The sequence below is a fragment of the Panthera uncia genome (genome assembly GCF_023721935.1).
Source record: "Panthera uncia isolate 11264 chromosome C1 unlocalized genomic scaffold, Puncia_PCG_1.0 HiC_scaffold_3, whole genome shotgun sequence".
Lineage (NCBI taxonomy): Eukaryota > Metazoa > Chordata > Mammalia > Carnivora > Felidae > Panthera > Panthera uncia.
The window spans coordinates 8,664,063-8,677,118 of record NW_026057584.1 but is presented as its reverse complement, the minus strand read 5'-3'; the positions used below and the strand labels follow the sequence as shown (position 1 = coordinate 8,677,118).

The 13,056-nt window shown below is 38.4% G+C and overlaps 1 protein-coding gene across 1 annotated transcript in view; it reads left to right on the top strand.

The window, feature by feature from the left end:
- PSMD1 (proteasome 26S subunit, non-ATPase 1) overlaps positions 1-13,056 on the top strand; it is a 93,443-nt gene that overhangs the window by 72,593 nt on the left and 7,794 nt on the right. The window contains exons 19-23 of the mRNA XM_049614719.1: positions 1,543-1,645; positions 6,812-6,981; positions 8,958-9,050; positions 10,610-10,696; positions 11,696-11,842. Coding sequence (XP_049470676.1) covers positions 1,543-1,645; positions 6,812-6,981; positions 8,958-9,050; positions 10,610-10,696; positions 11,696-11,842 — 600 coding nt within the window. The remainder of the gene's footprint in view (positions 1-1,542; positions 1,646-6,811; positions 6,982-8,957; positions 9,051-10,609; positions 10,697-11,695; positions 11,843-13,056) is intronic.

Below are 13,056 nucleotides of genomic sequence, written 5' to 3'. Positions count from 1 at the left end.
AAATTTCCATCCTATATAAGGTAATGTAAGTGTTCATCTAAAATAAGTTCAGAATCAAAGGAATTTGACCTGTTGAACCAGAGTAAAAGCATCAAACCTTAGGATTTGTAAAACTAGAAGGGAATTTTACAATGATCTAATCATGCTGGGTTTTATAGTTAAGAGAAAGTAAGACCGATAGAAATGGCTCACTAATGGTTAGTTGCTAGGTATTGGCAGAGTGACTTCATTGTTTTTCCCATCACCTTTTGTTGCTGCCTGTGAATAAAAAATGAGAAGCATGTTTAAGGAATATCGTTTTGTTAGCAGTATTAGGTTGCCGAGATCATAGTCAAGGGGGACTGGTAGGATTCTGCCCTAGTATGGTAGGATGGCCATGCTATTGAAGTCAAAAATGCCTTTTACACATTACATTACATACATATTTACATCAGGTAGTCCTAACAGCAGCCGTGTAAGGTGTAGGCACTCTAATCCCTGTAGGGATGACGAAACTGAAGCTCATAAAATCTAAGTAGCTTACCTAAACAGCTTATTGGAGCAGAGGTATTTATAAGCCAGGGTTGTCTGATTCTAGATTACCCTGCACTGTATCACAGTGTGGCCTCTAAGACCAAGGCAGGTGAAGAAGGGAAGAGATTCTGAAAGAATATGTAATGCAGACAAAGTCATTATATTAGGAAACTCAAATTCAATATTTTCTGCTTTTGGCAGATTTGGGGAGCTCCCTGATTATGTGCTTCTTGAACAAGCAGACTTCCTGGGTGCCTACCACTTGAAAAGCACTGGTGGGAAAACAGAGAAGTGTAAGACCTGGAAGAAGCGTAAAATAGTTCCTTTATTGTCACCCAAACAGATTTAAAGGAATCACAAATACATTGATGATATTTATTTTATAAACTTTATTTTTTTTAATTGTAAAAGTAATGTACATTAATTTTAGAAAATACAGAAAAGAATAAAGAAACAAAATTACTGGGTATCCCATCCTAAGTTAGCACATGTTCCATTTTGGTGTTTTTTTTTTTTTTGATGAGACTAATTATTGTGACATATTCTCAAAAAATTAATATGTGTGCATATCCATTAAATCCAAAATATACCTCACACAACTTCAGTAAAGGGTAGTTTATTTGAAGATAGAATTGAAGGACTATGCCTGCTAGTAGTGGTTATGGTAAGCAAAATAGCTGTAATTCACAGTACAATGAAGTCCTCAGTGTTTGCTTGAACTGTTTAAGCCTACTGACTAACCGTGGTGCGATATGAAATCGCATTCAGCATTCCCATGAGTGTGAATCATCCACTGTGGAATGAGGATTGAAAACAGAACTGGTACTCCCACACAAGAAAAGTCATAACACCCATGATTTCAGCCATGGAACTTTTCTGCTTTCAAGTCTGGTTTATCTCTCTCTCTTTTTAAATGTTGTAAAATTCAGAACTCAAGTTTCATTATAATTTGAGCACTCTATTCCCTGTTCTGAAATGACACCGCAAATGTATAGAATTGGACTATAATTCTTTTTCTTGTTCATACAGGTGAATCAGTTCAGACAGCTGTATTCCAAAGTTATCAATGATAAACATGATGATGTCATGGCCAAGTTTGGCGCTATTTTGGCCCAGGGCATACTGGATGCAGGTAAATGTTAAGTCTTCCAGATGTGTTAATCTATTTAAACTAAATCTATTGAAGTAACTATGTGCTCTATGACATAGTAGAAATTGAGTCTGGGGGAAATTATTCCTGTAGAAAATGTGGAGCCTAGAATTCATAGAAATACTTTAGTAGAGTTGTTAAGCGTGCAGACTGTTAGGGTTTGAGTCCCAGGCCCTTTATAGTAGTAGCTGTATAACCTTGAGAAGTTTTCCCCCATGTTTATATTCTTGTCTTGTAAAGTCTACCTTGTGGTGTTGGGAGGGTTAAAAATCCATGTAAAGCTTTTAAAACAGTACCTATCACTTAATAAAGTGCTCAGTGTGGATTTTTTTTCTCTAATTTTCTTAGTATATATCAATTTGAAACAAGTTGACACTGGAAAGATTTTGAGAAAAAAAATAGGTTTTAGACAAATTCTAGCAGCCAAATCATCTTAAAATGGGATGTATGGAATATTTACCTAATAAATAGAGTGTAACCGCCATCTAGCTCCTGAATTCACACTCTTCACCTCTACATTATGCTTGATGTCAGAGACAGGCTACCCTTCCAAGGTAGAAGCGTGTGCTCTAGTACCTGGATCTCTGCTAATTTGAAAGCTGTGAAGAATAGTATCTCAAGGTTTTCATAACAGTTCTGTTACTCAATGAATATTTTCTCAAATTGATTAGCCATCTGTATATCTTCTAATGAAAACACTCTCAGCCATAGCTACTACAGTCAGTCGTTTCTTGGTCAAGTAGAATTGCATGTATATTTCTGTAGGAGGTCAGGAAAAGAAGTTGCAGTCCTTTTATGTCTTTAAAGTTTTCTTAGTCTCTCCAGGTTTTCACTTGCTGAGAGTGTTTTCTTGATTATATTTGCCGGAGATTTCTTTTTATGTTTCTTTGCTGATGCTACTTTTTTTCCTTCCTAAATTCTTTTCATTTTGCTGAAATCTTTTATTTGCTTTTTCTCTCTTTTCTCAGGAGTTAGTTTGTTTTTTTTTTTTCCCTAAATGTTTGAGGCAGATAGTCTTCTCTTTTAATCCATTGTCACATGGGGGTTTTTGTTTTGTTTTCATTGTCCAAAAAGAGTTTTTTGCTTAAATTTTTAGTGGTTAAGGCACAATTTATTTGTGTCTTTTTAATTTAAAGACAGTTCTTTGTAGCTGTGTATAAATAAGGAAAATACTCCATAGATACTTTAGTAAAACATTTCAGTTCTCAGTGGTATTGATTCTCTCCCATATATGAATAATACAGACATTGACATGTCATAATTTCTTCTTCCTTGTTCTTCATCGCCTTCTAATATTTTTATATTGTCATGGTTTATAATGTTTACATCCTCTTGTGAAATTGTAATTCTCACAGTTTAGTCTTAGTTCCATATTTGAATGGATTCAGTGCTCATCACCATTTCTTTATTTACTGCTGCTTTTTCCTGGGTATCTGTACTACGGCTTGACACTTAATTGGCTGGATTTTATCAGTCCCTAGTTTACATTCAGGTTCACTTTCTTTTTCTTTTAATTTCATTAATTTCATTTTTTTTTATTTTTTAGAGAGAAAGAGTGCACAAGGTGGGGAGAGGGGCAGAGAGAGAGAGAAAGAGAATCCCAGGCAGACTCCATGCTCAGAACATAGCCTGACATGGGACTCGATCCCACAACCCTGGGATCGTGACCTGAGCTGAAATCAAGAGTCGGACGCTTAACCGACTGAGCCACCCAAGCATCCCACATTCAGGTTCACTTTCTATGAGTTTTGACAAATGCATAAATATATATCTGCCATTACATCATACACAATAGTTTCACTGTCCTAAAAATCCTCTGTGTCACCTTTTCATCTCTCCCTCCTTTCACACAGTCCCTGGCAACCCCTGAACTTTTCACTGTCACTGTAGCTTTAGTTTTTCCTTGTCCAGAGTATTGTATAGTTGGAATCATACAGTATGTAGCCATTTGAGATTGGCTACTTTGGATAATTGGTTTTTAAGTAGGGTTTAGGAGTAACATTTTACTATTCCATAATCTTCTATGTATTCATTTATTTTTTAGCTGCAGTTTTTGAAGTTTGTACTTTTACACTACAACCCTTTACTTGTTCATTCAGAGCTACTATGGTTTCTTGCTGGTTTCTGCTATATCAGAGTTGTTTGTTAAGAATTAGGGGAAAATAAGGGTGCTTGGGTTGGTTAGTCGGTTGAGTGTGTGACTCTTGATTTCAGCTCAGGTCAAGCAGCTCAGGCCTGCTTAAGATTCTCATTCTCATTCTCTCTCTCTCTCTCTCTCTCTCTCTCTCTCTATTTCATGCGCACATGCGCACTACCTCTCTTGCTCTCACTCTGTCTCTCCCTCTCTTGCTCTTTCTCTCCCCCACTCCTCCTCCCCTCCCTCTGCCCCTTTCCCCCACTCTGCCCTCTCTCTAAAATTAAAAAAAAAAAAAAAAAAAAAACTGGGGGAGGATAATTCTCTTGTTTCGGCTTCATTTCGCTGTCTTTACTGGAAGTCCTTTCTCTCCCCTCTTCCTTACTCTTTCAGGCCTTTCTCCCTTCACTTCCTTTTGTGAATATCTCTTTGAATTGTTATGGACCAGTCAAGTTTTGATGCTTTTTTTGCATTTCTCTTTTTATTTATGTTTTTTGCCTTACTTATTTTAGTGTCATTTAGTATATAAAGGTTCTGTAGTGTCGTGTTCACTATTACAAGCATAATTATTCTGTCACCCCTTTCTACTTTGTCAGTGTCCTGTCCCCCTACAAACTAGGCTGCAGCTGCATTAGAAAAAATGTGTAGTCATGTATTCTGGCTCTCAGAAGTTAGTGGTAATGGAGAAAATCTGGAGGGCAACTTCAAAGGAATGACTGAAGTTTGAGAATTCACTCAATGATATGGTCTCTTCGAGGAGAAAAGCCAAAAATTAAGGTTTATGGTTGAAGTTTGCAAAACTGTGTAAACACTATCAATAGGACAAACTCTTTCTTGTTTTGTAGTAAATCTCCCGACTGTTAGAACAGAAAGCTAGTTTAGTTTCTAAGTCTGAAGAAAATGGGTTTCATTGAAATAAAAGGGAATTCAGCTTCAAAACTTAAATCAAAGATCACATTCTTTAGGAAGCCTTCCCCTCTGCTCTACCCTGCCCAGCCTCATGTTGGGGTAGGTGCCAAGGCATGCTTAGCTGTATGTTCTCACTAGTGCACAGGTTTCTATCCTAATGCTTGCCTGCTCTGGTCTAATTATCTAGTTATCTGTCTTCCCCACTAGACTAGAGACTCCTCAGGATCGCTTTCAGCATTTTGTTCAAGATTCTCAGTATATATTGTAAGCATTCAGTGAATGGGGGAGGTTGAGTAGAGAAAAGTACAAGCAGACAATAAATGTGTATAACTCATTCCTGTTGGAAAAACAAAGTATACCTGATTTTTTTTTCCAGATAAAATCTAGGTTATTTGGTTGAACAATTGAACCCCGATTCTTATAAAAAATTGAAGTGCTTTTTAGTGTAGTAGAATTCGTACTTCCTGACTCTAATATGGAGGCATCTGGGAGAGACTGAGGTTTAAAGAAGTGAAATGTATGGGCGCCTGGCTGGCTCACTTGGAGGAGCATGTGACTCTTGATCTCGGGTAGTAAGTTTGAACCCGTGTTGGGTATAGAGATTACTTAAAAATAAAATCTCCAAAAAAAAAAGTGAAATGTGAGCAGTAGGGATCCAGAATTGGAATTCAATTAGGATGGTGACTAGGCACAGACAAGCGCCATTTATAGGCTGTGTTATATAAACTAAAAGATTGGGGTCTCAAAGTTCTGGGGTCCAGCACTAATACTTTATATAGAGTCTTCCAACACAGCAGCCTGTGGGCCACATCGGACTTAAACATGTTTTGTTTTGCGTGCCTAACAAAGTGTGCAAAATATTGGACAAAATCCAGATTCTAATCTGCTTTTAAAAACAAAATTACCTAGTGACCCTGGACCTACAGCCTTGGTAACATGTCCTCTCTGAATATGACATGAACTTTCCATTTGCCTCAATGTCCCATTGCTTCCAATCCAAGTTTTCTTATTTGTTTGCCTGACTGGTTCCTAAAGGCATTCAACTTTTCAACCCCTATTAGCCTTAGATTCTTAGTCTTTCGAGGGCCCAATAATGATCCAGCTGTCTAACTGATGGTTGGATCTTCGCTCTTGTTCACTAGTTTTCAAACTGTTTCTCTGCACTCCTTCAAGGGATAGTCTAGGAGATGTGGCAAGGAATGGGCGAACAGGACAGGCTCTGAGCCATAATACTCTCAACAGCTCAAACTTCTGATTACATAGAATGAGCTCTGGTTTCATTGTTTCACATATTGTGCGTCCTCAAAAAATTTCATCTGAATCAAGGATTAGAGATTAAAATTTTTCTTTTGTTAGTGATAGTACTCTAGATCAAGTGCTCAAGTTCAAACCTTCATATTGCCAATGGGAAAAGAGACTTTAAGAGGTAAAGTCATTTGTCCAAGGTCATAAGGCTAGTTAAAATGTTGGAGCAATCTACTATCAGACATAACTAAAGCAGAAAGAGTAAAACTAAGCAAACAACATCTGCCTCTTGCCTCTTTGCTATTGTTTGCAAATATGTGTACTGAAATTTTACTTTTTGTTAGCATTAAAAGCCCCAGTGTAGAATGTAGATTAACGTTTAATTTAGTGGGACACCTGGGTGGCTCAGTCAGTTAAGTGTCCAACTTCAGCTCAGGTCATGATCTCATGGTTTGTGTCAGCTGTGCTGACAGCTCAGAGCCTGGAGCCTGCTTCGGATTCTGTGTTTTCGTCTGTCTGCCCCTCCCCCACTCAATGCTCTGTCTGTCTGTCTGTCTCTCTGTCTCAAAAATAAATATTAAAATTTTTTTAATATTTAGCATTCAGTTTTTATATCCTTTAGGCTTAGTTTTTGGAAAATGCCTACTTATACAGAATGAAGGTCTAGTGCTGTAAAATACAGCACTTCAGTTTTGGAGACCCTAGATAATTCACTGGCTAACAAACTCCACCTACTCCATATAATATTTTGTGAACTGTATGCTTAAAATAATCACCAAATGCTTCCGTAGTGCAGTGCTTAGAAATCTTTATTATGGCCTTACTGGTTTCATGTTCATGGTTTCTCTCTTTTTCTACAGGTGGTCATAATGTCACAATCTCCTTGCAGTCCAGGACTGGGCACACCCATATGCCTTCTGTAGTTGGCGTCCTTGTCTTTACCCAGTTCTGGTTCTGGTTTCCTCTTTCACACTTCCTGTCATTGGCTTATACCCCTACCTGTGTCATTGGCCTTAACAAGGACTTAAAGGTATGTTTGTAAGACTTCACGTTTATAGTGTGTCTTCACTGTATCCTACCTAATCACCCACTCACAAGGATTTTCATGAAATTTTAAAGATGAATTGGCACTCACCAATATTTGTTTCCCCTTCAAATTGAGTCATCACCTTGTTGAGTGGAGTGTGTCAGTGGAAGTTTTGAAAATCAGGTCTCCTTACTAACTGTGTAACCTTAGATGAATCAGTTGAGAGGGAATGGTAAGAAAGGAGGCAAATTTAAAAATACGAAAAGGTTTTATAGCTCACTCTTACCAATTTTATTTAATACTGAAGTTCTGTAAGAGCCATTGAAGGATTTCTTGCAGATAAATGACATGATGAGGTTCGCACTCTAGAAACCTCATTCTGGTGTCCGTGGAAATCCATTACAGTGAATGCTATTGCAATCATCTGGGCAAGGAAGAAAGAGGACCTGAACTAAATCTTAATAAGGAGCGAGGCTTTGAGGCAGGGCCATGTTTCAGAGTTGTATGATGCTAGAGTATTTGATGGAAGAAAGGATTATTTCTAAAGGGAAAAGCAAAATAGGAGGATGTCTCTGGTAGTGGCAGAAAACAAGACCAACAATGAGAAGCCAAGGAATCTGACAGAGAGAAACTAGTCACATAAGTCAAGGACTGGAAGTGATACATCCCCTGTCATCACACCGTCCATGTTTTTTTAGTGGGGTTTGTGCTTAGGTCTTTCCTAATCCTGTGGCCTGATGATTCACCTTCTTGTTCTTCCATCTTCTCAGAGCCTTTTGACCTTCAAATAACTCTTAAATCTGGTCATCACTTCTGTTAAAATGTTCTATTAAATTTTCAAAGTGGAAAAATTTGGGACCAGAAAATAGCTGATGAAGATTGAGTATTTCATCCAGTTGACCCCCCCCCCCCCCCCCCGCCCCGGTATAGCTATACAGTCATTTATCCTTTAAGTGTTGCAATATAAAACTACTCACATTTGTAAATATTGAGCAAATATTTGTAAATATTCTTTCCAAACAAGAATCTTTAGGTTCTCCAGTCCCTAACCTTTAACCTTTAACATTGTGGTGAAGCATCCTGTATAATCTGTAGGGACTTTTCCCTCTAGCACACAATCTTCTGATCTCTGTTTTCCATTCTTTATAAGGAAAGTAGAATGAAAAAGACAAGATTCCAAGGGTGCCAGGGTGGCTCAGTCATTTGAGCGTCTGACTCTTGATTTCGGCTCAGGTCATGATCTCAGAGTTTTGTGAGTTTGAGCTCCGTGTTGGGCTCTATGCTAATAGCGCAGAACCTGCTTGAGATTCTCCCTCTCTCTCTCTGCTCCCGCTGCTCGCACTCTCTGTCTCTCTCAAAATAAATAAACTTAAAAAAAGACAAGATTTCTTATCCTGTAAATATGATGCCAGTTACCATTCTCTGTCAGTGTAAATTGGGTAAATAGGGAAAAATTCAGACTAGAGAACTTTAAAACCTAATCACTAAGTAGTGTGAAGCTGACTTTTTCATCAGGCTCATGTTGGGCTCTCATAAGGAATGATTACATGGTATAGGAACCGTGTTCAGACTTGTATAGATTGTTAGAGTGGTATAAGGAAGGTACATGGAAGTTAGGTGTGCAGGCTAACTAATCAAAGAACACTTTACAAAGGAGGTAACCGTTGATCTGATGCTCACACCATGAGTGAGACTTACGAAGCAGGGTGCGTGGCCAGTAGAGATGAGATCAAGGGGGTGCCCATGAACAGGCACAGAGCCTCAGAAAAGTCTAAGGAACTGCAGGTAGTTCCGTAAAGCACCTAAAAACAAATTCAGTGAAGAAGACAGATGCCTGTAAGGGAGTTTTGTAAGAGAACATTTAGCCTAGATCGAAACTTCTGGCATTCCTTTGCATTGTGTTCTTGTTAAGAGCATAAAATACTTAAATCTTGATTTGGGTTATTTTAATGTAAGGAGAAAAACTTTTATTTCTTCAGATGCCGAAAGTTCAGTATAAATCAAACTGTAAACCATCCACATTTGCATATCCTGCCCCTCTGGAAGTACCAAAAGAAAAAGAAAAGGAAAAGGTAGGTTCTTTGTTCCCTTGAGCAGCATTTGTACTTCTATATAGAAGTTGCTTAGTGTTTTACTTGAGTTTGTTTTAAATATTTTAATGTTTTAAATTAGATATTTTCAAAGTAATACTTCTTATGGTAAAATCCAACATTACACAAGAATGTAAAGTAAAAGCCCTTTTTCTCTCCTGGTCATCCAGGTCCCACGTCACAGGAATCATAATTTGTGAATCCTTGCAAATGTTTTCTCTGCACATGTCAGTACTTTTTATGCCACAAATAATTGTTGACACACTGTTCTGCAGCTTATTGTTTTCACTTTAACAGTTAATCTTTAGGGGACGCCTGGCTGGCTCAGTCGGTAGAGCATGCAACTTGATTGATCTCAGGATCATGAGCTCAAGCCCCACTTTGGGTGTAGAGCCTACATAAAATTTTTAAAAGAATCTAAGTTTTTCAGTGTATATGGGTCTCATTTATTGCTGCAGAGCATTCCCTTTATGTACAATACCATTATCTGTCTTCTCAGTTCCTCACATGATGAACACTTTAAGGTGGTTTCTAATCTGTCACTGTTACAAATGAGACTAGAATAAGAGTCTTTATACATGTATGTTTGTGCACTTGTACGAGTATATCTATAGGTTAGGATCTTAGATGTGATTGATTAGAAGTAATGTACATTATTTATTTTCATAGATGTTAACTAAATTTCCTTTCAAAATGGATATAACCAACTTATGCTACTAACAGCAATGTATGAGAATGCTCACTGATGTGTGTTAAATCAAACTGTCGTGAGTTAGAGAGCTGCACTTGCCCCTGAAGTTTTCTCAATAAAATTATCCTTTTTGATACCTTATACTAAGGAAAATACTTTCCTTCCTCTCAACAGTGTTCTGTATTAGCCAGTTGATTATTTGCTGTAAACTTTGTAAGTGGGGATAATTATACAACTGACCAAATTTGAGGGTGGTGGGTGATGAATATCTCTGACGACAACATCCTGTTCCATCAGCTATGTTTCAGACCCCCAGCTTTTAGGTCTGAAACAAAACCAGCTTATACCAATACTGCCAGCCTTCAAAGTCCCTGTTTTACCTTCGATTTTAGCAAGACCCATCAAGAAGGGTAGTTCTAGGCTAACCATTCACCCACTGTGTATTACAATCGTAGAGCATCTAATTCAGTAACAGGATCTTTATGACCAAGTTTGGAGGAAATTTTTATGTTTTCTAGTGCTTTCCCTATAAAGTAAAAATGTATGCAGCACCCAAATATCTCAGAATCTCATAATAGCAAATCCACATCCAAGGTAGACTACAGATTAAAAAAGTAGTAATAATAAGAGTTATATTGGATGCAGGCCTCTAGGAACTAAAGAATCACCTGAGGACTATAGTAGAAAATTATATGAATAAATGTCCTGCTTATTTTTCCCATTTATTCCCTGGTTATTTTGTTATTTATGATACTTACTTCCAGGAAACAAAGTTATATAGAACTGATTTCTCTGTGGGCTTGTACCTTGTAGGTAAGAGACTACGATTTACCATGTTCACTTCCTCTAGGTTTCCACTGCTGTGTTATCTATTACTGCCAAGGCTAAAAAAAAGGAAAAAGAAAAAGAAAAAAAAGAGGAGGAGAAAATGGAAGTTGTAAGTATAATTTGGTGATCATGTGGGTTGATATATCTATCTTTATCATGGTCCAGGTTCTTCGTAACTGAACATTTCCATACCTTGCTCTTGGCTTCCTTTAAGTAAGTATCCCGTTCCAAGCATAGAGACTCCTAAAGTTTTAATTGGAAGAGAGTTGAGTTCTTGGAGGAAATGACAACTAAAGTGGGTTTTGAAGGGCAGAGTAGAATTTTCAGACAATGAGATGATGTTGGAAGAAAAAAGGCCCTTTCAAGCAAAGAGAATATCATTTGTTTAATTTTTTTTTTTTTCAACGTTTATTTATTTTTGGGACAGAGAGAGACAGAGCATGAACGGGGGAGGGGCAGAGAGAGAGGGAGACACAGAATCGGAAACAGGCTCCAGGCTCTGAGCCATCAGCCCAGAGCCTGACGCGGGGCTCGAACTCACGGACCGCGAGATCGTGACCTGGCTGAAGTCGGACGCCCAACCGACTGCGCCACCCAGGCGCCCCTCATTTGTTTAAATAGACCCTCTTTTTATGGTCTCTCCTGGTAGAAAAACTTCCTTATCCTTTAAAACCAAGTTACATAGCATTCTCACCCCTAAGCACAGTTGTCCTATCCATCCTGAGTCTGGTATGACTTTAGTTATATTTTCATTACATCTAATCCTAGCTACCTTTTGTACCTAAGAGTTACTCAGTAAAAGGAATGTCTGAGTGGCCCAGTTGGTTAAGCATCCAACTCTCAGTTTCGGCTCAGGTTATGATCTCACAATTTCGTGAGCTCGAGCCCCGCGTCGGGCTCTGTGCTAACAGTGCAGAGCCTGCTTGGGATTCTCTCTCTCTCCCTCTCTCTCTGCCCCTCCCCTGCTCACACTGTCTCTGTCCCTCTCACTATAAATAAACTTCAAAAAAAATTTTAAAAAGGAGTTGCTCAGTAAATTTATCAAACGTTATTCAGTGATGTGGAAGAGAAGTAAACCTTTGTTGGGTTATTTTCTCATATTTTCCAGGACGAAGCAGAAAAAAAGGAAGAAAAAGAGAAGAAAAAAGAACCTGAGCCAAACTTCCAGTTATTGGATAACCCAGCCCGAGTTATGCCTGCCCAGCTTAAGGTCCTGACCATGCCAGAGACCTGTAGATACCAGCCTTTCAAACCAGTAAGTTATCTATGGCCCTTAGCTATATGCCAGTGGGATATTAATTCGTAGAACAGTGACATATTGATAGAGGAGGATAAATCTCCAAAGCATTGGAGAAAGCTCTCTAGAACAAATCAGTCTTTTAGCAAAAGAGAGGACATTCCCTTCCATTTCATATAGATTTGGGAGAGATCTTTTTTTTCCTTTGGGTAACCCTACAAGCATCCTTCATCTACCAGAGGCTTACATAATAGAAGTTCCTAATACAGCATGGTGATAGCTATGAGGTCAGCATAGACTCCAGGACCAGACATCCTGAGTTTGAATCCTGACTCTACCATTTACAGCCTATGTAACCTTAAGTCTAATACTAAACCTCTCTCTGCCTCAGTTTCCTCTCCTGTAAAATAAGAATTATACCTAACTCAGGAATGAAAGAGTGAATAAGGTGATAACAGTTAATACACAAGCACTTATAGCATTGAATTTTACAATTTGAAAAGGATCTTTCTGCCATTTAATTTATTCTAAGGAAGAATGTTTCAGGTTAGAAACACTGAACAATTATTTGAGCATGAAAATGTCTTTTTTTCCCCCCACATTCTTATAACTGGAAAACAAAGCTATTAGTAGACACATTTAATACATCCAGATCCTGGGCCTGTCTACAGTGCCATAGATGAGATTTCTAAAAAAAAAAAAGTAAACCCATTCTCATCAACTTGAAAGTGGTCCCTGATAGTGGTGAGTGGAAGGCATCTCTTACCTACACTTGTGAGCCAAGGTCTTACCTAACTAGATTATTGGCTAGAGGAGAGAAGGACAGGGATAGATGGCTGTATTTAGTGGTGAAGAGCTAGAATTGGGTAGAACTGAGTTTATACTCCAGCTCTGCCATTTCTTAGCTGTATAACTGAGACAAGTCTTTTGATCTTTTCATGTTTCAATTTCCTCATCTGTTAATGTTGTAAAGATTAAATAGATCATTATATGTAAAATGCCTAAAATAATATCTGGCACATGGTAAATTCTTAATAAATATTAGTTGATGGGGCACCTGGGTGGCTCAGTTGGTTAAGCACCTGACTTCAGCTCAGGTCCTGATCTCACGGTCCGTGAGTTCAAGCCCCGTGTTGGGCTCTGTGCTGACAGCTTGGAACCTGGATCCTGCTTCGGATTCTGTATCTCTCCCTCTCCCTCTCCCTCTCCCTCTCCCTCTCCCTCTCCCTCTC